This window comes from Lepidochelys kempii, chromosome 3, assembly GCF_965140265.1.
Source record: "Lepidochelys kempii isolate rLepKem1 chromosome 3, rLepKem1.hap2, whole genome shotgun sequence".
Lineage (NCBI taxonomy): Eukaryota > Metazoa > Chordata > Testudines > Cheloniidae > Lepidochelys > Lepidochelys kempii.
In genome coordinates, this window is record NC_133258.1 from 35,261,668 (window position 1) to 35,287,008 (window position 25,341).

The 25,341-nt window shown below is 41.4% G+C and overlaps 1 protein-coding gene across 1 annotated transcript in view; it reads right to left on the minus strand.

Moving 5' to 3' along the window:
* Positions 1–25,341, minus strand: part of DCDC2C (doublecortin domain containing 2C) — a 115,250-nt gene that overhangs the window by 82,927 nt on the left and 6,982 nt on the right. Inside the window, exons 3-5 of the mRNA XM_073336085.1 lie at positions 13,068–13,144; positions 8,023–8,154; positions 2,044–2,181 (exon numbers count right to left, since the gene is read on the minus strand). Of these exons, the coding sequence (XP_073192186.1) occupies positions 2,044–2,181; positions 8,023–8,154; positions 13,068–13,144 (347 nt within the window). The remainder of the gene's footprint in view (positions 1–2,043; positions 2,182–8,022; positions 8,155–13,067; positions 13,145–25,341) is intronic.

Genomic DNA, 25,341 nt, shown 5'->3' on the forward strand with positions numbered 1-25,341 from the left:
CCAGGGCTGAATTTCACCATTAGGGTTTTTGGGGAAGCTAGTGTTTAGACCTGTAATTTTGCATTATACTGTATAAAATTTATTAGGCCCTTGTATATTTCCAAATGATAAAACTGCCAAAAGATATGTGTAGATCAACATCAACTCTGATCCTACTGGGTCTAGGTTCTACCATTCATGACATTAGTTCAAAAACTAATAAAAGAAAGCTTGATAAGAACAAACCCACTAAAAATATGAATTTTCTAATATCAAACTGATATGAAGCACTTTATATACAACAGGCAATTTATGGAAAAAAGTGAGATTCCATGCATTCGGCTGATTGGTCATTGCAAATTAATGCTTGTAGTATTTTTGTGAAATATAAAAATAAAAATGAAGTTGGAAGGACAACAAAAACAAAAAAGCAGAAGCCATATGAATAAGCTGAACAGTCTGAACCATCCATCCAGTTCCACTATACGAGAGAAAATGATGGATATTTTTCTTCTCTTGATAATAATGACCATTAAAAAACTTGACAGAAAAATAGCTTTAGCAAAGATTACTAGAAAACCCACAAATATTGCCTGATACTTCAACCGTATTTTCAGTACAGCAATCAGTTCAGAGCAGTCAACACACATCCCATAGAGACACTTTACAAAAACTGCTTAACTCAGCAATTCCTGATAGGCATGAAAACTAGTCACTGTTCAGCAATACCTTTGTCGGTGCCCTTTAACTGACATTTTCTACAGTCTAGAAAGCAGTTCACAGACATTCCAAGAAAGAAACCAATTTAATAATTGAATTCAATAAAATTACACTTTTAGCTTTTATTTTAAAAAAAGTAAAAGCTCCAGCAATATAACCCTGTAAAAGTAATTGAAAATACATTTTAGATATGAATGATAATTATGTTTAAATAATAAGAAAATGCAATGAATGTGTGTGTGTGTGACAGAGTGAGAGAGAGAGAGAAAATGCAGTGGTAAGGCTGTGATTTAAAATACACAGAATTAAGAAATTCAGAGAAAACTTCACAACAACAATGTGCACTATGAAAGGGTGTTTTAAAAGCATCACATACTATAACTCTTTGGCAAACATTTGTTGCAGAAATGAATGCCAATATATGCCAGTATAGAAATGGCAGATATTTTAATGGTGAAGCTGTATAAGGCTGGTTATGCAGAAACACGTCTCAGTTTCCCAAAGACGGCACTTGCCCTGCCTTTACTATTATACGTTAGATAATCTACAAACTAGCAATGACAGCAGTCACTAAGAACATTAGCAAGGTTAGGTCACCATTTGCCTTCAATATTTAAAAAAAAAAAAACAAAGACTGAAACACTTCAGTGAAATGAATCCAAGTATCAGAGGGGTAGCCGTGTTAGTCTGTATCCAAAAAAACAATGAGGCGTCTGGTGGCACCTTAAAGACTAACAGATTTATTTGGGCATAAGCTTTCGTGAGTAAAAAACCCCACTTCTTCAGATGCATGGAAGAAGTGGGTTTTTTACTCACGAAAGCTTATGCCCAAATAAATCTGTTAGTCTTTAAGGTGCCACCGGACGCCTCGTTGTTTCAGTTAAATGAATGTATTGATACAGTCAAACTAAGAAATATGAGACAATGCATTGAATCCAGAAAATCCAAAATCTATCTGTCAGAAACTTTAACTATGGACTTTAATCCCACTGAGCACTCTGACTCTGAACTAGTCAAACTCTGAAATCCTATGGGACAACTTGTGTGCTTAAAATTAAGCGCATGCTTAAGTTCTTTGCTGGTTCACTGTCAGAGTCCTCAGCATCTTGCATGATCAAGCCCTCCAAATTAAGATTACATTACAAAAGAGGTTTCAGAGTGGTAGCTGTGTTAGTCTGTATCAGCAAAAAGAACAAGGAGTACTTGTGGCACCTTAGAGACTAACATGTATTTGGGCATACGCTTTCGTGAGCTAAAATCCACTTCATTGGATGCATGCAGTGGAAAATACGGTAGGAAGATATGTAGAACATGAAAAAATGGATGTTGAAAGAAAGAGCTTACCGCTGAACTTCTGGTGAAACTCTGGAAGAACGCCAGTATGGCAAAGATTTAAACTTTTCTTTGCCCACTGCAACATAATAATGATCATCTTCTAAGCCATCTGAGTCATGTACAGCATGACCATCCAATGTGTAGAGGCTTTAAGCAAAAGAAATAGAAATAAAGATTAGGAAGTAACAATGAATAGAGTATAATGCAATACTCAGACTTGCAGTGCAAGTTTCAGGGTTTTTTCAATGCTCCACCCAGCTGTGATTCAGGAGAACAGAGGAATTATACATGTTAGGGGGCTTATTCCTTCACCCACTTACTTCCCTGGTCCTTCTCGCATGAACAGAGAGCAACAATACCCAAAGTCCAAAGGCACAAACAATTCCATGTTTACTGGCGTGAACTTTCAGCAAGCATGATTCCAGTTTCCTTCCTTAGTGTTCCCCTTCCCAGCTCTGACACCACAGAGCCTTACCTGTGTCCCTGTTCCCATTTCCCCCTTTAGCTAAAAATGATTCCAATTTCCCCACCCCCATTCCCTGTTCCCATTTCCCCCACCACACACACACTCACTTCCTGATTGACTGCAGACTATATAGTAAAACTTGAGTTCTGCTTAGCTATACCTTAACCAATCATTTTCCTGAAATTTAACTAACCAATCCTAACATATTGTAACATGATTATGTAACCAATTATATCCCACCACCTTAATTAGTTTACACCCAGCAAAATTAATTATACAGCAGACAGAAACAATCACAGAACCAGACAGAGATTATACAGACAAACAATAGCAAAGTGGGAACTATAATGACAAAACAATACAGAAGTGAGGATTTCACACCCCAGCTATTGATAAGTGAGTTCTTGCCAGACAGGATGCTATCAAACTAAATTTCCTTTTACATCTTCTAGGCACTTCCCTTTCTCTGGAGGCGATAGGCATTATCAGGACAGGATTGTATTCCTAACAGCCCAATAGCACCTTCTTTCAATGTGACTAGTTTGGAATGTGAGGATGTGACCGGTCGCTTCCCAGCTTATGGCTGCCTCTGTTGCTTAGCCAAAGGCCTTAGCCTGACCTTACACCGGCAGACAGTGATTTTGATTCTTCCTTTTATACCTCTATAACTAGCCAAGTGATAAGAATACACCTAAATTCTTAGAGTATAGGCCTTTACAGACAGGCCTGAATAGCTATATCCTAACAATACACATAAATTAAGTTACTATTTTAATACGGGAGGACAATTTAACATTTTATTGCAAAGCCTTAGAAAGCAAATTAAATATTTATTAAATAATAATGACATATTTTATATATTTGCAAGCACCATAGATAGTGCTGGAGGATGTTCAAAAGATATAGACACTTATAGTAGAAACAGCTGGTGACATGTTTTGGACCTTCAGCAACCTCGTGGGATCGTTGTGACATTAAGCTTCCTATGAAGTTGCAAATCAGCATTGCAGTGAAACATGGGAACTGAGGAAGGCTGAAGAACACTGGATTGACATTTTCAGTTCTTGTCAGCTGCTTCACATCAAGTGGCAGAACAAGATCAGAAATTTAGGATATTTGAAGCCAAACCCAGCAACCACCTCCATCAGCGCTGGTTCAGTTTCAGCAGTTTTCTTGGTATGAACATATCATTAGAATGGAAGACCACTGAATTCCGAAGTGTATATACCAAGGAATGCTGCTACACTGCTGGCGATCACCTGTGCACCAGAAGTTTCTATGGAATGACACGACTGCCAGTAATGGACATAATCTGAATATTTGTCAATTCAGTCAATTCAGGTTAGGGATGCAGCCAGAGATCAATCCAAGTGGCACTTGATATGCAAGAAGGCCATGTCCTTTCGGGCTTTGCCCTGATGATGATGATGCAATAGAAAAGGAAACAGCTACAATTATAGAGCAAAAGCTATAGTTAAGGTTACAATTGCTTTCTATTAAATGCAGACACAATGGCGAAGATACTCGGCTGGTGTAAATGGGTGTAGCTAAGTGAAGCTATGCCCAATTTCACTAGCTGAGAAGCTGGTAAAATTTTCTAAAAATTTCATGTTTTGGCTGAACATATCCATGCTTTGTCTCCGAATGATGGGTTTTCCTATAAAAACCGAGGAAAATCCATTTAGTCAGTTTGGAGTTATAATAAGATAGGGAAAATTACTCTCATTCTTACCAAGATTTTTTTTATGCACATACGGTAACACAAAAACTGCTGAACCTTAAGGGCCACGAGTTACTTCCCCAAAGGTGCTGCACACCTCTTGCAAGGAACTGAGCCAATGGAAGTTGAGGGACTGGAAATTATTGAAGATCTGGCACTCTAGTTTTAAAGGGAGAGGCCCACGTTCCATTGCAAAAAAAGTGCATAAATTTGTTCACCTACATTTTTGCATACAATTACTGTAACGTGCAAATCAGGATTTCCAAACACAGATAGGTAGATGCCAAAATCTAAGTGCCACAAACCTGCACATGTTTTTTGTGCATGGACCTCAGACTTCAAAATTCTGGTGGAGAAAACTCAAACTTAGCATCGAATTAGTCCTCTGTGCATAGTGCATTTGCTAACAGAAAAAATGTTTTTAATTTGTGGTTATGGATATTTGAAATACTGTAGTGAGTATGGATAGCAGGCAATTTAATCAAATCTGAATATGCACGCTTCCTGACATATGAACAGAAGTGTAAATAAGGTAGTGGAGAAAACAGAACAGATATAGATTTTCAGCTGTTTATATCTTTCCCAAAATTTCCCTTTTAAGCTTGGAGTAGGTTGTCCTGCTCTTTTATGGGTCAAGAAGCATGGAGCTAACTAGGCCTGTTCCATCAGCCCACCTCAGCAATAGTCAACAGCATCTTAGTCAGAAGGGGCAGAACTAATTGGGGTCAGGTGACAGCCTGAAACATCTAGGCCTCATGAAAGGGCTGACAAGACTATTTGCAGAAGGAATCACACCGGGGCTTCTGTGGAAGGCCCTGAAGCAGTGTCTGGAAGAAGGGATGCGAAGAGAGTCCAGACAGCAGGCTGAAGAGGAGCCCAAGGAAGGTTTAAGAACCTAACAACAAGAATTCTTGCTAAAAGCTGAGGACATATCATCTAGAAGCAACAGAGTAGGGAAAAGACTTGGGTCTACTGGTTGATCACAGTATGATTGTGAGCCATCAGTGTGATGTGGCTGTGAAAAAAAGGCTAATGCAATCCTAGGATGCATCAGACAAGGTATTTCCAATAGAGATAGGGAAGTGTTATTACCACTATACAAAGCACTGGCGAGTCCTCATCTGGAAAAGTGTGTGCAGTTCTGGAATCCCATGTTTAAGAAAGATTAATTCAAACTGGAACCAGTGCAGAGAAGGGCTACTACGATTATCAGAGAAATGGAGAACCTACCTTACAAGAAGAGACTCATGGAGGTTGGCTTGTTTGGCCTAATCAAAATGAAAGATGAGGGGAAATATGATTGCTTTCTATAAATACATCAGAGGGACAAACACCAGTGAGGGAGAGGAGTTTTTAAGTTAAGGGGCAATGTTGGCACAAGAACAAATGGAGATAAACTGGCCATCAATACGTTTAGCCTTGAAATTAGACAAACGTTTCTAACCATCAGAGAAATGAAGTTCTGGAACAGCCCCCTAAGGGGAGTAATGGGGACAAAAAGCCTCACTTGTTTTAAGACTGAGCTTGATAGGTTTATGAGGGGATGGTATGATGAGACTGCCTATAATGGCATATGCAACTTCTATTAGCAAATATCTCCAGCAGTCAGAGATAAGAAATGAGATGGATACTTACCAAGAGAATTATTTTCCAGGTGTCTGGCTAATGGTTCTCACCCACATGCTCAGAGTCTAGCTAATCACCGTATTTGGGACAGGGAAGGAGTTTTCCCCCAGGTCAGATTTGCAGAGATCCTTGGGGGGTTTCCTCATCCTCTGCAGCATGGAGCATGGGGTCACTTGCTGGTTTGAACCAGAGTGAATGATGGATTATCTGTAGCTTGAAGTCTTTAAACTAAGATTTGAGGACTTCAGTAACTCAACCAGAAGTTACGAGCCTATTACAGAAGAGTGTGGGTAAGATGCCGTGGCCTGCAATGACTATGATTATGATGGTCCCTTCTGGCCTTAAAGTCTGTGAGTCTAACCTTTTGTTTATGTAAACTTTTTTTTTGATTTTTGTTACCCCTGAAGGGGGTCCGGACTAGACATGACCTAGCCAGAGAGGTAGGTGTGAACAGAAACAGGCTGCTGCAGAACCAAAAGATCAACAGAGGGCGCTAGGGGCAAAGACTCTGCAATACCATGCTTGACACCAGGAGGCACTGAATGAAACTGCTTACAGTGCCAAAACTTTACACGCTTAACCTAATGGGACATTTTCCTGGAAAATCTGAGAAAGAATGGTTGAGCCATTTTTTAATTACCATATGTGAGGAGGATATAATATACTTTCTGGTGTAATCACAAAAATGGTTTCACAGTTTAAAGCTGTTTCCTAAGTGGGTGCTTTGAACAGTATGGATTGTCTCTAAACTACTAAGTTGAGGAAGGGACAGAAGTCTGCCCAGGGTGTGCGCATTTTATTTAAATTCTAAGGAGAGGATCTGTGAGCAGAAAAGAAAATAAACTTCCCATTAATTTGAAAGGCATCCAAGAGCTTTGAACCCAAAAAAATCTAAATTGGGCATATATGTTGAACCCCTTCCTTTTGCCCTCATTCATTTGTCTGTCTATATACTGCAAGCTCCTCAGGGCATGATTTGTCTTCTTTTCTGCCTCCTTTCATGCCTTCTTTTCTGTTTTGAAACCACATAGCACACTCTGATCACTACGAAAAAAAAATAGTCACTAATAAAACAACAACCTTAGTCAAACAGGAAGTCAGCTGAAGTTACGCCAGTTATAAATTTCGCAAAAAGAAAAGGAGTACTTGTGGCACCTTAGAGACTAACCAATTTATTTGAGCATAAGCTTTCGTGAGCTACAGCTCACTTCATCGGATGCATACCGTGGAAACTGCAGCAGACTTTATATATACACAGAGAATATGAAACAATACCTCCTCCCACCCCACTGTCCTGCTGGTAATAGCTTATCTAAAGTGATCATCAGGTGGGCCATTTCCAGCACAAATCCAGGTTTTCTCACCCTCCACCCCCCCACACAAAGTTCACAAAGTCCAACTTTGTGTGGGGGGGTGGAGGGTGAGAAAACCTGGATTTGTGCTGGAAATGGCCCACCTGATGATCACTTTAGATAAGCTATTACCAGCAGGACAGTGGGGTGGGAGGAGGTATTGTTTCATATTCTCTGTGTATATATAAAGTCTGCTGCAGTTTCCACGGTATGCATCCGATGAAGTGAGCTGTAGCTCACGAAAGCTTATGCTCAAATAAATTGGTTAGTCTCTAAGGTGCCACAAGTACTCCTTTTCTTTTTGCGAATACAGACTAACACGGCTGTTACTCTGAAACCAGTTATAAATTTGACGCACTATTTCACAATTAAAGCATTGGTTAATCTTATCTTCACCATTATGTTAACACTAGTCCATTTTATCTTCCTGACCCCAGCCCTTCCATAAAGATTGTTCTTTTTCAAAGGTAGAAAAGGTGTCTTTTATGTTACTCTTGTGATCTTCTCCATTAATGTCTGTACTAAATACAAAACACCAGGTTTTAAAGCAAAGATACATACAATGGTGTCCTGATGAACCAAAACAACTGCTATGAACATTTATTAAATGAAGATATATAAAAAGGTACTAAACTAAATGCAACAGGAAACACAAATTCTCAGAAACCTGGAAAAGTCCTGCCCTTGATATTCCGTTTTCTTTCATACACAACCAATCAAAATATTAGATTGTCATTAATAACTGGTGTAGCATATGAATACAAAAAGAACCCTAAATTGCAAGACTCAGGACTTTTGTATTAAATTACCAGTTGTAATCTTACCTATGAACACCACCGCAGCGAAGAAAGATTTTTTCATTTATTAGTGCAAGGACGCAATTCCAGCTTTTCAAAGTAAACCTGGGTATGATAAATTTTACAGGTGGTTTAAGCATATCTCCATTTGTGAAAACACTGCCAAAAGACAAAAAAAAGCCATATTTCTTCAGTAGTGAAAGACATAAACAAAAGAAAAACTAAAAATATCAGTTGACAACCTTATGTAATCTGGATCGTTAGTAGTGTAGCCATGAAGATTTCAACAATACATTTTAAATCTTAGTCCATTTCATAAAACTCATCCATAAAAAGAAAGAATTGTATCCTTTAATATGTTTCTGTCTGACATGATGGGAGAGTCAGTGAAATATGTCCACTTGGAGAAGCCAAGAAGAATATAGCCCTTGAAAATTCAATTACTTTCTCTCCATATTGTCCAAAGATGTCCTCACAATTCCCAGAGGAAATAATGTACAATCCTTTAAAAGAGATAATAGAATCAATTGATTTCTTCACTGGTGCCCATATTAGAAAGCTGTTCCTACTCAACCTTTAAGAGTGGCTGGAATCACTTTTTGGCTGACCCCTCACTTCTTAGAAGGAGTCACAGTAAAGAATAGAGCAGTGTTGGTCTCTTTAAAAATAATGTTGCTATTTGGGCCATCAGCCTTATAGGCCCCCTCCACAAAAGCAGCCTCACTCTCTGCTGGGAAGGTGGCATTTTATATCAGCAGCAGGGGGCAGGGCCAAGAGTAAGCACTGGCTGACTGCAGAGAATGTTCAGGTTCTTGGTGCGGCTTCCAGTAACTCCAGTGGCCCTAGAACATTTTGCTGTAGAGGGGAAGGAGCACTTGTGCTTCTTCACATGCAGAAAAGCAGCATCCCTAGCCCACAAAATGGACAGAAACTCTGAGGAATGACAGAGGATGTGCTCCTTTGATGGAGGAGGAGGGGGCAGTCAAGGTAACCCATATACAGTGTGAAATGAGCTCTCCCCCTGCATAGCCACATAGTTGTACATTGATATTTCTCCTTACCGCCACACACTCCACCCAGACTTTTTTGAGGCATAGGTGTTCTTTTCTCTCAGAAGAACAAGCAGCTTCTGCTATCCCACCCCCACACACTTGTGCTGATTACATAGGGAGCAATTTCAAGGAGATAATAGGGTTTCTCTCCCTAGAAAGGGTGAGGGATCTTGCAGGCCAAAGTAGATTGAAACAGGAGAAGCTTTGACCTTCTCACCAAGGAAGAGGACCAGCTATGGGGGAGCGCAGCTTGGCTAACCCAGGGAGTGGAGAGAAAGCACCTCTCTTCTTCAAACCAGCTAAATTAAAAAGACTAAAACTAGTCTATTAGTTCAACCCGACCGTCTTGTCTCTATAAAGCACAGATGGTGATTTGAACAACGTTTGAATATGTTTTATTTCCTTATTACTCCTCATGATGCCACTAACATTCTAATGAGATTTTATCCCATTAACAAAAATTATTAGTGCAACAATCCAAAACTGACTACATTTTTTGTGGACCTGCCTACATTGAAGCACCAAACCGTGCTACGTATCTGGTTCTGCTTAGCATAGTATGGCACATCCAAAATGCCAAAACTGCATGAGGCTGAACCATGCTTTACAACCATGTGGTGTACACAAGAATTGGCATCAGGTGACTGCAGCCTACACAAAAGCCCTAAAGCAGGACTGTCAAACTCCTCCTGTGTGGAGGGCTGAGTTACATTCGTAGGTATAGTTGGTGGACTGGAATATACACTTCGGCTGTTTACTATGTAAAAACAGATTTACGCAAGAGCAGATCTCCCACATTGTAAGTGGGAGGTTTGCACAGAGATCACAGATAGTATATGGCCTGTATGTAGCAACTGAATGTTCAGGGTCATATGCTGCGACTCTCACTCACAGTGAGTAATACCGACTCCATAAATGTTAGTCCTATTAAAACCATGTTTCCCTTCCCCTTTTTCTCTTCCCTTATTTTGTTCCCTTTCAACTCTTGTCTACACTACCACTTACTTCAGTATAATTTACGTCACTCAGGAGTGTGAATAATCCACACCCGTGAGCGACGTAAATTACACCAAAGTTAGTGCCGGTGTAGATAGCGCTAGGTCAGTGGGAGAACATAGCTATCACCTCTTGCAGAGGTAGCGTAATTAAGTCAATGGGAGAGCTCTCTCCCATCAGCTTAGAGAGTCTCCACTAGTTACAGCTTCCAGATCCTACACCAGTATATAGTAGTTGAGAGCCTGTTCTAACTCCCACCTTTGCTGTAAGTTCCATAATTGACCTTGCATCTGTGCAGAATGAATGTAGCATTTTGGAGAATGCTACATTGGGGCAAGAGGGGAGGGCTGGAAAAGGAGCCAGCTCTGCTAGCTTTATGCCAGAGAATTTTGCTACGCAAGAAGAATTCTCCACTGGCCAGCTATAGCGGGAGTTCAACCACTTTATGATGCCCAAGTGCTGAAAAGCTGCTGCAATACCCGTGAGACTCTACCTTCATGTTTCTCCTTCTCCATCCCAACACTGTTTTATTACATCACATGGGAACTTAGATTATAGGTCACTTGAAACAGGGACCAGGTACTAGTTACGTGTAATTCAGGGCACCTAGCATATGTTTGAACACTGTAATAATTAATTAATTGCCTATTATGAATGTATAAGTGTTTTATTCAGTTCAGCTTTAAATACCCTATGCACTGGGGCTTCCACCCATCCCTTTGACTTTTAATTTTCCTCATTATGCCTTTTTCTCCAAGAGCATCTGTGCACTATATTTTGTAAATACACATTGAAGTTACACATTGTGCCATAGTACAACTCCCTATATAGGTTAATACAACTCCCTATATAGGTTAATATTGTTGTATGGCCAATGCTTCTCATGAACTCTACTCTTAAAAAGTATAAAAAATAATAATCATAATTCCTGGGATGAATAATACAGTATGTCAAATTGCAGTCAAGAGCAGATATGTGTGTCCGGATGCCACTTTAAAACAATATTTTAAAATGAGAAAGGCTGGGTTTGGAAGATATTTGGGGCCATCTAGTGGAATTTTCAGTAAATTAATATAAAACACAGAGATCATGCATTAAAACAGTGAATTAGATTTACCAAAAAAGTGTTGCTATGGTACATTTTAAATACCATTATTTTCTGAACTATGTTAATGGATATAATTTTTACAAAATAAAATTAAGAACAAAATAGCCCACACAAGGGGAAAAGTGCCTGTTGGTGAGAAATATAAAACCATAGAATAATCCCGAACGATGATTTGGAGGGTCCAATTTAAATTTAATTTAATAATTTAAAACTAGATTAGACAAAGCACTAGAAAACATATAGTAGGGAGCAAGCCATGACTGTCATGGGAATGAACTAGATGACCTAATGGGTCTTTTTTATCTCTAAGTTCAGTTATATTAATGTACTCATGGAAAACATCCAATGTTTGAGAGTTATGTATATAAATAAACACCCTCTTCCTTTCTTTGAAGTAGCAATTCAAATCATACGTGATATCATAAATACTCTTTAGTCTACATTTTTTAATCTCAACTCTTTTTGGGTTTGATGCTGAAATTAGTTTGAACTGCTTTAAGGCTATGGAAGATTAAATATTTCAGCACTAGCTTGTTAGTTGTATTTATCACCAGAAGCACAATACCTCTGGATTCTGAAAACTGCACTGGCTTCCTATTTACTTCTGGGTGCAATTTAAAAGTTATTGGTTTTGACCTCAAAAGCCTTGAATGGATTGGATCATGATTACATCTGAAACCACCTCTTTCCCCACATGATACCATAACAGATGAGATTATACAAAACTCCTGGGCTAAAAATCTCTTTATTTAATTGCATGGAGTATGGAAGGCAGGGCATTCTTAGAGTAGGATCCTCAAATGGAGGTGTAAAATGAATTCTACATTTGCCAGAGCCCAAATCTGTTAACTTTAGGTCCTAGTGCAACCTCATTTATTTTTCCCAAGCTTCAACTAGGAAAGATAAATTCTTGGCAGAGGGTGATGATAGAGGCTTAATGATTAATTGGTGGGATTCAGATAATCTTATTATTGTCTTTTGGATTCTGTCACTTCTTGTAATTTAAATATTTGTACATGCATCCAGTGGGAACAATGGGCATTTTAAAAGTTGAAAAAATACGTAAATAAAATACATAAACTTTTAAAAGGGCTCTTCTTGGAATGCTCATCGCTTTAAGTAACCTATGAGTATTACCACTGTAGTTCTCTCAAATGGAACTTAAAGTGGCATCATATGTTAAGGCACAACGCATTTTTGGCTCTTCTCCTCCACATCCAGTTATTCCTTCCCCACTTCTTGTGCAACAGAACTGCACTGCTTCCACTGCCCGCAGAACATCACATTTTTAGTGGAGGTAGTGCAGCCATACAACACGCTTCCTTATTAACAACATATGGAGGGCAGTATATTTCACCACAGATCAATATCAAGTGTGACCATCCCTTTGGAACTCCCTCCTTCTGTACCCCTATGAGAATCTGCTCATTTCTGATCCCTCCATTCATGGCACTTCACTGTTTTAAAAATCTATTTTAGTGATTCTAATACAGATTTTTTTAAATATGACTTTCATCCTAAGTGTCCTTTTACAATATTATCTGTGACACAAAAAAGCTACATCACATAACTCCCTAGAATATGTAATTTTTTTTCCAAAAAATAGTTTGCTGCAAAAAAAAAAAAAAAATCAATATAATTATAAGGAATGTGGTGCCCTCTTTCTCGCCCCTCCCTCCATCCCTCCACAATGATAGAGGGAGCCAAATTCTGCTCTGGCTCACACACGATACAAATTACATTTAAATTAATAGGAGCTAAACAGTGTGTAAATCAAGACTGAATTTGGCCCTTCCAAATTACGTTTGTTGTACCTGGGCTTCATTATAAACATAATCTTTCCACTGAACTAGACATTTGGAGTTTTGCAGAATATTTAAAACCAAATCTAGAGTTTTGATTCACAACATACTTACTTGATATTACGTGGCTTATTATAGATCAGTTGCCACCTGGAAGGCACACGTATTTTACTATGAACTACTGGTTTAATCTGCAAGAAAAATAAAACACACATTATGCGGGATGTTTAAAACATTTTAATCTTAAAAGTGCTGCTCAGTTATATACATGGCAGACCCAGGTTCAAATGTTATAGAGTCATAGAGCCATAGAGTTTAAGGCCAGAAGAGACCACCAGATCATCTAGTCTGCCCTCCTGTATCTCAAAGGCTACAACACCACTAAACCCAACAACCAAAATTAGACCACAGTATTATAGACTATAGGAGACTACACTATTATGTCCACAGGCAGTGAACATGAGGGACCAATGTGCACCAGTGATCAAGGCCTCCACAATGGCAGGGAAATGATTAAGTGAGATATACCCAGCCCACACCTACATACTGCAGAGGAAGGTGAAGAAAATCCCAAGATCATGGCCAATCTGACCTGGGGGAAGATTCTGTCCAGATCCAACATATGGCAAGCAGTTAGACCCTAAGTATATGAGCAAGAACCAGCCAGCAAAGCAACTGAGAGAAAGAATTATTGGTGCCAACTCAGAGCCATGCCCTCCTCCCCTTCCGAGTCTCATCTCCAGTTTCCCGATATCACCACTAGCACCGCGCCTTATGGGGATGAATGGTTATGAAAATCAATACCCCAGTAAAAGAAAAAAGGTTTTCCCGATCCCAAAGGGCCAAGCCCCAGACCCAGGTCAATATACCAGTCAGATCTTACCCACAAATCACGCTGTTGCAAATCCTTTAGAATCTAAAATCTAAAGGTTTATTCATAAAAAGAAAGAAATATAGATGAGAGTTAAAATTGGTCAAAGTAATCAATTACATACAGCAATTGCAAAGTTCTTGGTTCAGGCTTGTAGCAGTGATGGAATAAACTGCAGGCTCAAATCTGTCTCTGGAGTACATCCACAGCACAGCAGCAAGATGGAGTTTGGAGTCACATGGGCAAATCACATGTCCATGCATGACTCAGTTCTTTACAGGTAGAGCAACCATTGCTCACATGCTACCTTGAACGTTCCCAGGAAGATTCCTCATATGTGGATTGGAGTCTCCCAAGGTCCATTCTCAGTTAAGTGTTTGGAGTCTCCCAAGGTCCATTGTCAGTTAAGTGTTTCTTGATTGGGCACTTAATCTAAAGAGTCCCTTCTCAATAAGCTGGCCAACTGCTTCACTAGTGCTACTTAGAATCGAACACATTGAGATACAAGTACATAGCCAATATTCATAACTTCAAATACAAAAATAATAGACACATACAGACAGCATAATCATGACCAGCAAATTACAACCTTTTCATAGACACCTTATTTGACCTTCTTTATACAAGATTTGGTGCAACTATAGGACCTTGGTTGCAACAATGATCTATATGGTCACAGTTCATGTCAATAATGTCTCAACATTCCCTTTACCATTTATTTCCATTAATTTAATTATCATTTACTTCTCAATTTGTATACTACTGAGGTCAGACTAACAGGTCTGTAATTGCCTGGATCACATTTTTTCCCCTTTCTTAAATACAGGTATGATGTTAGCTATATGGTTCTACCCCTAAATAGATAGATTTATTAAAAATCCTTGCTACAAGACCAGCAATCTTATGTGCTAGTTCTTTCAGTATTCTGGGATGGAAATTATCCAATCCCCCTGACTGGAGTACATCAAGCTCTTTAAGATTTTCTTCCACCTGAAATTTCCATTTCTAGACACTAACTTCCCTCAGCCATACTGCCTTCACGCACATGTTCCATATTATCATCCTCCCTGAAAACTGAGGCAAAGTATTCATTTCATTTTTGGGCCATACTTAGATTATACTTTAGCTCCGTCCCATCCAATGGTCAGATTCTGAAGAGCATCATTTTGGAGAAACTGTCGGAGGCTCGAAGAGCCCCAAGTTTTTCATTGCTTTACCTCTCCCATCCTCAAGGCTTAGTGTCACCGCCATCCCGCATCCTTCCGGGAGAGGATTCTGTTCAGAGACTGCTGACACAGTTTGATCAACCAGAGGGATCACTGTCAAGTGGCATAATAAACTCCTTTCCCTGAGACACTCAGCAGCCTTTCCAAGAAGTGAGAAACTGGGACTAAGACTCAAACAGGGTCTCACACAACAGTTCAGAATATAGTAATCACAGCAGAACACAGATACTAAGCTGTCCTGATTTTTCAAAAAGCACCCCCACACAAGTACTTAAAAAAAAAAAAGAGACCATCATGTAAGTATTTGCATATTGACTCCCAACTGCTTGAATTTGAATTCTAGAGCCAGTTTGGGATCCTAAGAACATGTAACAGCAAACTAAGGAGACAGAAGGAGTAACACTAACAGGGCACCCAGTAATACATACTCAGATCATAAAACTGCAAGTGCATCAAACCCCTTGAAAGCTACCCACATGAACAATGGCTGGAAACAAAGTGCTAAAAGTCACAAAGAAAACATTAAGAGAGATACATGAGGATTAGCACACAAACACATTAACCGAGATACCAGTGGCCAAATTCTGCATTAATTTATAATTAAGGATGCGAGTCTGTCACGGAGGTCACGGATGCCATGAATTTCCTGGATCTCTGTGACTTCCACAGGTGCAGCGGCCGGTGCAGCTGACCCCAGGGTCACCCCAGCAGCTGGCCCCGGAGCTAGCTACTGAGACGGCCCCAGGGCCAGCTGCACCAACCGCTGTTGGGGCAGCTCTGGGTCCACCACTGTTGGAGCAGCCCTGGGGTCAGCCACACCGGCCACTGCTGGAGCGGCTTGAGGCCAGCTGCTCAGGCAGTCCTGGGGCCAGCTGCACCAGCTGCTGCTCAAGTGGCCCAATCCGGCTGGCCCCAGGGGCCATGGAGCAGCAGCGGTCCTAGGGTGGCCCAGGAGCAGCGGTCCCGGAGCAGCAGCAGTCCCAGAGCGGACCCAAAGTAGTGGTCCCCGGGATCCTCGGAGCAGTGGGTGGCCGAGGGGCAGTCAGCTTCCGCCGCTGGAGCAAGGGCTGGCCATCAGGCCTATTTATAGTAAAAGTCATGGACGGGTCACAGGCCATGAATTTTTGTTTATTGCCTATGACCTGTCCATGATTTTTATTAAAAATACCCATGACTAAATCTTAGCCTTATTTATAACCTACGCAATCCCAATGCAATTAATTACTTTGCAGGGGCTATAAACCATTGCAGAAGTTGGCTCTTCTCTTCCAAAGGTTAGTGAAAAGACAAAAAAGACAAAAACTGATTCAATATGCAGACCATAACAGTATATTTACTTATGCTTTGAGGATTGCCTATGTGGGTGTGTATTTACTAATATCACTGAGCAATAAAACTATGGAACGATCTTCTGTATGACTGTGTCAAAATATGTGTCATAAATATAAGGGGAAGGGTAAACCCCTTTGAAATCCCTCCTGGCCAGAGGAAAAACTCCTCTCACCTGTAAAGGGTTAAGAAACTAAAGGTAACCTCGCTGGCACCTGACCAAAATGACCAATGAGGAGACAAGATACTTTCAAAAGCTAGGAGGAGGGAGAGAAACAAAGGGTCTGGTCTGTCTGTCTATATGCTGTTTTTCTGCCGGGGATAGACCAGGAATGGAGTCTTAGAACTTTTAGTAAGTAATCTAGCTAGGTACGTGTTAGATTATGATTTCTTTAAATGGCTGAGAAAAGAACTGTGCTGAATAGAATAACTATTTCTGTCTGTGTATCTTTTTTGTAACTTAAGTTTTTGCCTAGAGGGATTCTCTATGTTTTGAATCTAATTACCCTGTAAGGTATCTACCATCCTGATTTTACAGAGGTGATTTCTTTACTTCTATTTACTTCTATTTCTATTAAAAGTCTTCTTGTAAGAAAACTGAATGCTTTTTCATTGTTCTCAGATCCAAGGGTTTGGGTCTGTGGTCACCTATGCAAATTGGTGCGGCTTTTTATCCAACATTTCCCAGGAAAGGGGGGGGTGCAAGTGTTGGGAGGATTGTTCATTGTTCTTAAGATCCAAGGGTCTGGGTCTGTAGTCACCTAGGCAAATTGGTGAGGCTTTTTACCAAACCTTGTCCAGGAAGTGGGGTGCAAGGTTTTGGGGAGTATTTTGGGGGGAAAGACGTTTCCAAACAGCTCTTCCCCAGTAACCAGTATTTGTTTGGTGGTGGTAGCGGCCAATCCAAGGTCAAAGGGTGGAATACTTTGTACCTTGGGGAAGTTTTGACCTAAGCTGGTAAAGATAAGCTTAGGAGGTTTTTCATGCAGGTCCCCACATTTGTACCCTAGCGTTCAGAGTGGGGAAGGAACCTTGACAATATGAAAACAGACTTCCAGTCAATGTTCTCGGTTAACTGTTTTATAACACATCAGGAACCACCTGTGACCACTCCTCATCTATTAACATTTAATTTAGTGCAGTAGGATTCACAAGTGTGCCCTTTCCCCTTAAGATATTGCCAATAATGGACTGTACTCAATTTTGAAGTTTTTCAAGTAAAACACTGAGAAACATCAAGCATGTTTTGTTGCTTGTGTTGTAATAATACACAAACAATAGTCCTCATCTTGCCAACTCTTATTACCAGGTACAGTGTTTACTACCATTACTCCCACTATCCATTTTAAGTACTTTTATGGCACCCATTACCAAAGTATCTTGACACCTTCATAGTCTTTAATGTGTTTATGTTCCCAAAATCCCAGCAAGACAGGGAAGCGCTACTACAGCCATTTTAGAGAAAGACAACTGAGGCCCAGAAATGCTCATCTACACAACAAAGTTATAACCTAAGGTGTGAATTTAAACCAATATAGTTACAACAGAATAACTCCCTAGATGGACACTCGAGTATGAAAGTGCCTTTTTTCAGTTTAGCTTGTGTCACTTTGGAAGGGGTTTAAGCTCAACCAAAAAACCCACACTCTTATTCTGAGATAAGTATGTCCACCTGGGGATACCACCAGTATAATTGTATCAGTTTAACAACATTGGTATAACGGTTGTGCCAATATTTTAAAAGGATAAGTGAGATGACCCGGATAACTATAGGTCTATCAGCCTGCAGCAATTTCTGGTAAAATAATGGAAAGATTAATAAAGAATTAAAGAAAGGTAATACAATGAATGCCAATCAAGATGGGTTTATAGAAAATAGACCCTGTCAAAGTAATTTGAATTTTTTTCTTTATTACTTTACAAGTTTGGTTGATAAAGGTAATAGTGTTAATGTAATATATTTTGACATCTTTAAGGCATCTCACTTGGTACCACATGACATTTTGATTAAAAAACTAGAACAATACAAAATGAATGCGGCACACACTGAACTCGTTAAAAGCTGGCTAATAGAGAAGTCTCAAAATGTAACTGTAAGCAGGGAATCTTGAAATGGGTATGTTTCTAATGAGGTCCAGCAAGGATCACTTCTTGGCCCTATGCTATTTAACATTTTTATCAATGGCCTGGAAGAGAACATAAAAATCATCATTGATAAAGTTTGCAGATTACATAAAAATTGGGGGAGTGGTAAATAATGAAGAGGACAGGTCACTAATACAGAGAGATCTGGATCATTTGGTAAGATGGGTGCAAGCAAAAAATAAAGTGTTTTTAATATGGCCAAATGTAAAGATATACATCTAGGAACAATGAATGCTGGCCATACTTGCATGATGGGGAACTCTAACCTGGGAAGCAGTGACTCGGAAAAAGACTTGGGGGTCACGCTGGATAATCAGGTGAACATAAAATCCCAGTGCAACACTGTGCCAAAAGGACAAAGGCAATCCTTGAATGCATAAAACAGGGGAATCTTGAGTAGGAGTAGAGAGATTATTTTACATCTGTATATGGCACTAATGTGACCCCTGCTGAAATACTGTGTCCAGTTCTAGTGTCCAATTCAAGAAAGATGTTGACAAATTGGAGAGGGTACAGAGAAGAGCCACAAAAATGATTAAAGGATTAGAAAACATGCCTTATAGTGATAAACTCAAGCTATTTAGCTTAAACAAAGAAAAGGTCAAGGTGTGACTTGATTACACTCTTCAAGTACCTACATGAGGAACAAATATTTGATAATACGCTCTTCAATCTAGCAGACAAAGTTATAACACAATCCAATTTACACTCTTCAAGTACCTACATGAGGAACAAATATTTGATAACACGCTCTTCAATCTAGCAGACAAAGTTATAACACAATCCAATGACTAGAAGTTGAAGCTAGACAAATTCAGACTGGAAATAAGGTGTAAAATTTTATTAGTTAAGGTAATGCCATTGGAACAATTTACTAAGAGTTATGGTGGATTCTCCATCCTGGGCAATTTTTAAATCAAGACTGGATGTTTTTTCTAAAAGATATGCTCCAGGAATTATTTTGGGGAAGTGCTATGGCCGGTGTTAAGGAGCTGTCCAGAGTATTTTGGGGTGACCGACTGCGATAGGGTTGGTGAGGTCTGAAGGCATGGAATAATAAACAGTGCTTAATAAAATGATGTAGTACACATAAATATGGATTTATATACTAGTTTTATTTATGTACGGTCATTTGAGTTATTTTATTCACATAAATATAATAAAATGGTTTTAATGGATAAAATGAAACAAATAATTCCCAAAAACTAAAATGAAAAATTATAAAACAATGTCATGGGGCTCAACTTATAACACTGAGTCCAACAATCACTTCTGGGTTAGCCATTACCTTAAGGGCAAAGCCCTAAACCAGAAATCATGAAGGAATCACTCCTGCAAACACAATGGGACTACTCACATGAGTAAGGACCACTCATGCAAAGGTTTTGTGGACTAGGCCTGTAAGAGATTGGGGCCTGTCTTATAGTACCCTCTTCCAGCTGGACCCTGGCTTGCTCTTGCTGACCCAGTGCCTTCCCTGGGTGAACTCTGCCGGAACTGTCTCGTCGAGTCCAGGGAAAGTAGTTTTCAGCATGATCAGTTGTTGTGGTTTCTTTTTCCTTTTATTTCAAGTCTCCTCAACAAACAAGATCAAAACTTCCCCAAGTCTGTCCCTAAGCCACTCTCTGACCTGGGAAGAAGTGGGAGCACTTGGTCACCCAACTGGAATTCCCTGGCTCTATCCCCTTTATTATACTGGCACAGTCCATCATGAGTCATTCCCTGTTGGATGAGCCCAGGTTGCCTGCAGCGGTAACATACCAGAGCCATTCACAGGAGGGCAATGGTGGTTCCTTGAAAGCCTGGGACTTTGGAGCCCCTGTTCTGGGTGTAGGGTCCCATGGGTGGGGTAAAATTTTGGTAGATTCTCGCTGGGTTGGTAGGTTATCATCTCTCGCTGCCTTTCTAAGTGTGGCTAGCTGACTGAGAGTCTGGCCTTCCCACCTGCAGGTAATTCAACCTCCAGAAATCTCTCAGTTGTCTCGACCACCTCTGCCATGGATGCGGGCCAAAACCATCGAACCCAGGCTTGTACCAGCATATGTGTAGGTATTGTTCTAGGCCAGTGTTTCCCAGACTTGGGACGCTGCTTGTGCAGGGAAAGCCCCTGGCGGGCCCAGCCGGTTTGTTTACCTGCCGCATCCGCAGGTTCGGCCGATCGCAGCTCCCAGTGGCCGCAGTTCGCTGCTGCAGGCTAGTGGGGCTGCAGAAAGCATCACGGACCAAGGGACGTACCGGCCGCCACTTCCCGCAGCCCCCATTGGCCTGCAGCAGCGAACCGCGGCCAGTGGGAGCCGGTCGAACCTGTGGAATCGGCAGGTAAACAAACCGCCCTGACCCACCAGAGGCTTTCCCTGAACAAGCGGTGTCCCAGGTTTGGGAAACACTGTTCTAGGCCAATATTGTCAATAAGTTCCACCATAGTCTCGGCCTCTGGGTTTAGTTATTGGGTAATCCCAGAGCCACTGACCTACTGCCCAGGGGCATGCCCCATTAAGGAATGTCTCCAACCAAAATATCTTCCAATAAGCTTCTGTAGAGAGACCAGGGCAGTCCATGATGGCAGCCTTTTGCATTGCATAGGATTGTGCTTCATCCACACTCAGTGACCAATACACTGCTTGGGCCTCACCAGTGAGTTATGGGACCAGTTACGCTGCCCAGGAACTCTTCTCCCAGCCCACTCGAAGGTAGGTCAGGTAGGTCTCTGGGTCATCAGGTGCTGCCCATCTTGGTCAAGGTGAGACTGGGTGAAACTCTGGGGCAGGTCCATCCCTCCATGGCTGTTTCTGTCTCACCACAGCTGCTATGAGATTAAGCAGGCCATATCTACTTGGAACAGTCTGTTCCACTCAAGCTCAGATAGCTGGGCTTCCTGCAAACATTGCTGAGAGGCCAGGAGTACCTTCTGGGACTGGTGGTTCCTTTCATTTTCCACCTGCTCTTGATTCACAATCATCTGGAGTATCTCCTCCACGGCCCTTCTTTATGAAAGGGGTTCAGATCTACAGGTACTATATGTAAGAGATTGGAGCCTGTCTTATAACTCCTTCTTCTGGCTGCACCCCAGCTTGCTCTTTCTGAGCCAGTGAACTCCCTGGTGGAATTCTACCTGGAATCTTCTCACTGCATCCAGGGAAGGCAATTTCCAGCAGGGTCAGTTTTTGTGGTTTCCTTTTTGCTTTTATTTCAAGTCTCCTCAACAAACAAGATCAAAACTTCCCAAAGTCTGTCCCTCACCCCCTGTAGTTCCTCAGTCCAAAGATCCTGGCTCTTACCTCAGAGCTTTTGATAACAGGATTTCCCCAGTCTCCTTTCTGTCCATTTTTGCTTCCAGGAGCAGTTCTTCCCAGCAGTAGCTCCAGCCTCTAGTAGGTACTGCAGTTCCTCCTTTCCGTTTCCTGCTACTCTTTTTATGAGGATCAGCAAGTTAAGCTGCAGGTCTATTCCTGCAGGTGCAGCAGGAGGGGCTAATCAGCCAGTCAACCCACTGCTGGCCTCTAACCTCAGTCAAATAATAACCCTTATACCTTCACAGGGCCCATAATCTGTATATGGAATTTCAATGAACAACTATTCCTTAGGGAGCTGGAACAGTGGTTTCACTTTCAGAAAACACTATAAACTAGGAGACATTTTGCAAAGCATAATGGGTGACAAACAGAGAATACAGAAAATGTAGCAGTTTAGATTAACTGTTAAAAACTAGGTCAGAAGCACGATTCAGAGAATTCATCAGTTGAATTTGAACTAAGGTGTTTCAGTTCCTACAGGAGTAAGAGCAACTGTTTGTTGTATTTTTATTACTTTTCTCCATGGCACCAAAAAGCAATAATTGACATTATCCTACTCAGTTTCACTACTTCGCCAGCTGCACCATAGCGAGGCACACTATGCCAGAGCTGCACATGAATGATCCTACTCTGCCACTGGGAATGCTAGCCTTTCCCTCCCCCTTCCTCCTCTTCCCTGACAGTAGCATATGTTCAGTACTGAGGACCTAGCAGAAGTAAAAATCAAAACCAAAGTAGAATTGCATCAGTTCTACCTTACCACGCTCACTAGTGCTGCTGGCAAAGTACCAAAAGCAGGAGTGGCACAGACAGTTTTTCCAGTCAAGGATCCTGGGCTTAGGTATGAAAGCGACTGGCAACACAGAAAAGCCTCTGATGATATATAAGGGTATGATTCTGTCACAGAGATCACAGATTCTGTGACTTTCCGGGACTTCTTCCACAGTGGCAGGGCTGGAGCAACTGTCAGCCCCAGGGCCACTGAAACAGCAGCCCCAGGGCTAAAGCAGCACCCGGGACTGGGTCAGCCTTCCTGGGGCTGAAGCAGCAGCAGAGCGGCAGAGGGGCTACAGCAGCTGGTCAGCAGCCAGGCCCGACCTGCCTGAGCAGCAGTCTCCAGGGCGGCCGGAGCAGCAGTCAGCCCTGGGGCTGCCGGAGCAGCTGGCGAGCAGGCTGACCTTTGTAGCAGCAATCCCCTGGCCACTGGAGAAACAGCCCAGGGCTGAAGTAGCGGCTGGGGTTGGGTCAGCCCCCCTAGGGCTGCAGGAGCAGCAGCGGGTGTGGAGCAGCTGCCGGAGGTCAGCTTCCCAGCTGTGCTCAACTGTTATTCTCCCCAAGGGTATTTTTAGTAAAAGTCAGGGACTGGTCATGGGCTTCCATAAATTTTTGGTTATTGCCCACAACCTGTCCCTGACTTTTACTAAAAATACCTGTGATGGATTCTTAACCTTAATGATAAACATGTATAGCACAGATTCTCCCAGAGGACTTTTAACAAACAATATTAAAGGGATGCAGTGGCCATGTGTAAGAAACCACAAATTTCTTGTTATCATGTGTCATATTTAGCCTTCCCTTCCCCCCTCTCCTTCCGCCTCAATGAGTGCCATTACAGCCCAAGGTAGAGCACATGTTAACTACTTGTGCAGTGATTTTTTTCCACTTTTTAATCCCCTCCTGTTCAAGGTACCAACCTCCAAGTACTGTTTGAACCCTGAGGCTTCAGGAGAGACAACTACCACTTCAAACAAACAAACCAACCAACCTACAGAACCAACTACATAAGCTAGCAGCAGGGGAAGCCTCTTATCCCAGAGTTGAAAGGATGGGTTGCTGGGGCAATATGCAGCCTAGCTCTCCTGCTTTCCCACCTCATGAGTCTCCTTGCCCATGTGGTACCCACAGGACAGGGTGATGGGGGCAGAGATAGCTCAGTGGTTTGACCATTAGCCCGCTAAACCCACGGTTGTGAGCTCAATCCTTGAGGGGGCCATTTAGGGATCTGGGCCAAAAATTGGGGATTGGTTCTGCTTTGAGCAGGGGGTTGGACTAGATGACCTCCTGAGGTCCTTTCAACCCTGAAATTCTGTGGGCTGTTGGGGCCATGTGCTGGGTCCGGGAGTGTCATGAAGGGAACCCAAACTGGCTTTTTTCTCCAACCCTCTACATACAACATAGTACTGGTAAGTGTTAACAATTCTCAAAGAAAAGGTTGCAAGAATCCTTTATAATTCAAAATGTTGGGCAAACTTTATATCAGCTCCTCCTGTAAGTATTTGTTGAGCGCAAACAGTGGGCTCAGTACTACATAAAATGAAAAAGAAAGATGTAATCCCCGTCATCCAAAAAGTCTTACAATCTAAATCGAAACCTACATGCAAATTTAACAGCCCCAGTGAAGTACTGGGCTCCCTCACTTACACACCAAGTGACAAAACTGGGCTCTGCGTGATGTAGACCTTGCTAGGCTCGTGCAGGTTCTGATTCTGAGCTACGCAGCATGTTGAGGAGTTTAGAACATTAGGATGATCTGGAATGCTGTTGCGAAGGTGATGAAGGGACTGAAGAGGTGAAGAGAGACTTAAAATACACCAGACCAATTAATTTGTCTGTGGATTGGACTTTTGAAATTTTTAGCCAAAGTCGAGGTAAGTACACTTTCTAAAGCTAGAGATGTCCCGGCATTTCTTTGCATGTGACCAGAAGTTACGTGTACCTTGAAAAAACTCTGTGACAATGGTCTTGATCTTGCCACTTTCTCCTTTGAGTATTCCTTTCTCACCATGTTTCGAATGGCATCCAAGGATTAAGAGAAATTTCCTAGAAGACTCTAAAGACTCCAAGCACTGGCAAATTAATCACAGATCCCCTGGATCTCTGCATCTGTATCCTGGCTGTCAGGGATCCATGGCCCAAAAGAAATTAGCCACAGATCCAACTGTGGCAACTATTTTTGGAGAAGAGAGGGCTAAGAGGTCCAGGAGGTGGGGATTCATGTGTCCGTTTGAGTTAACACCACTTGCCCTATTGTGTCTGAATTTAGCATGCTACCACGCTATGCACTGCGTGCAATACCAGAGCCCATAATGCAAAATACAGTAGCATGAAAAATTCAAAATACAAGATACAGGAAACAGGTCTGCATGTGTTTGCAAAATGAGTACTAAGCCTACTTGGCCCACCAGACGATGAAGACATGAAATGGCAGCGGTTGTATTTCCAACTCCCCTTTTTAAAGGAGTAATAAATAAATAGTGGGTAGAGACTAAGGATTTGTCACGTAGAAGTTTACAGATTTGAAATCGAAATCACCCTTTAATAGTTTTGCATAATCTCTCCTTTAATTTTTCTAGTCTTCAATTCTCATTTCTGTCTCACTTCCATGGAAGGTGCAAAGTAAAGAAAACATAACATAAGAACACAGAAATGGCCATACTGGCTCAGACCAAAGGTCCATCTAGCCCAGTATCTGGTCTTCCGACAGTGGCCAATGCCAGGTGCCCCAGAGGGAATGAACAGAACAG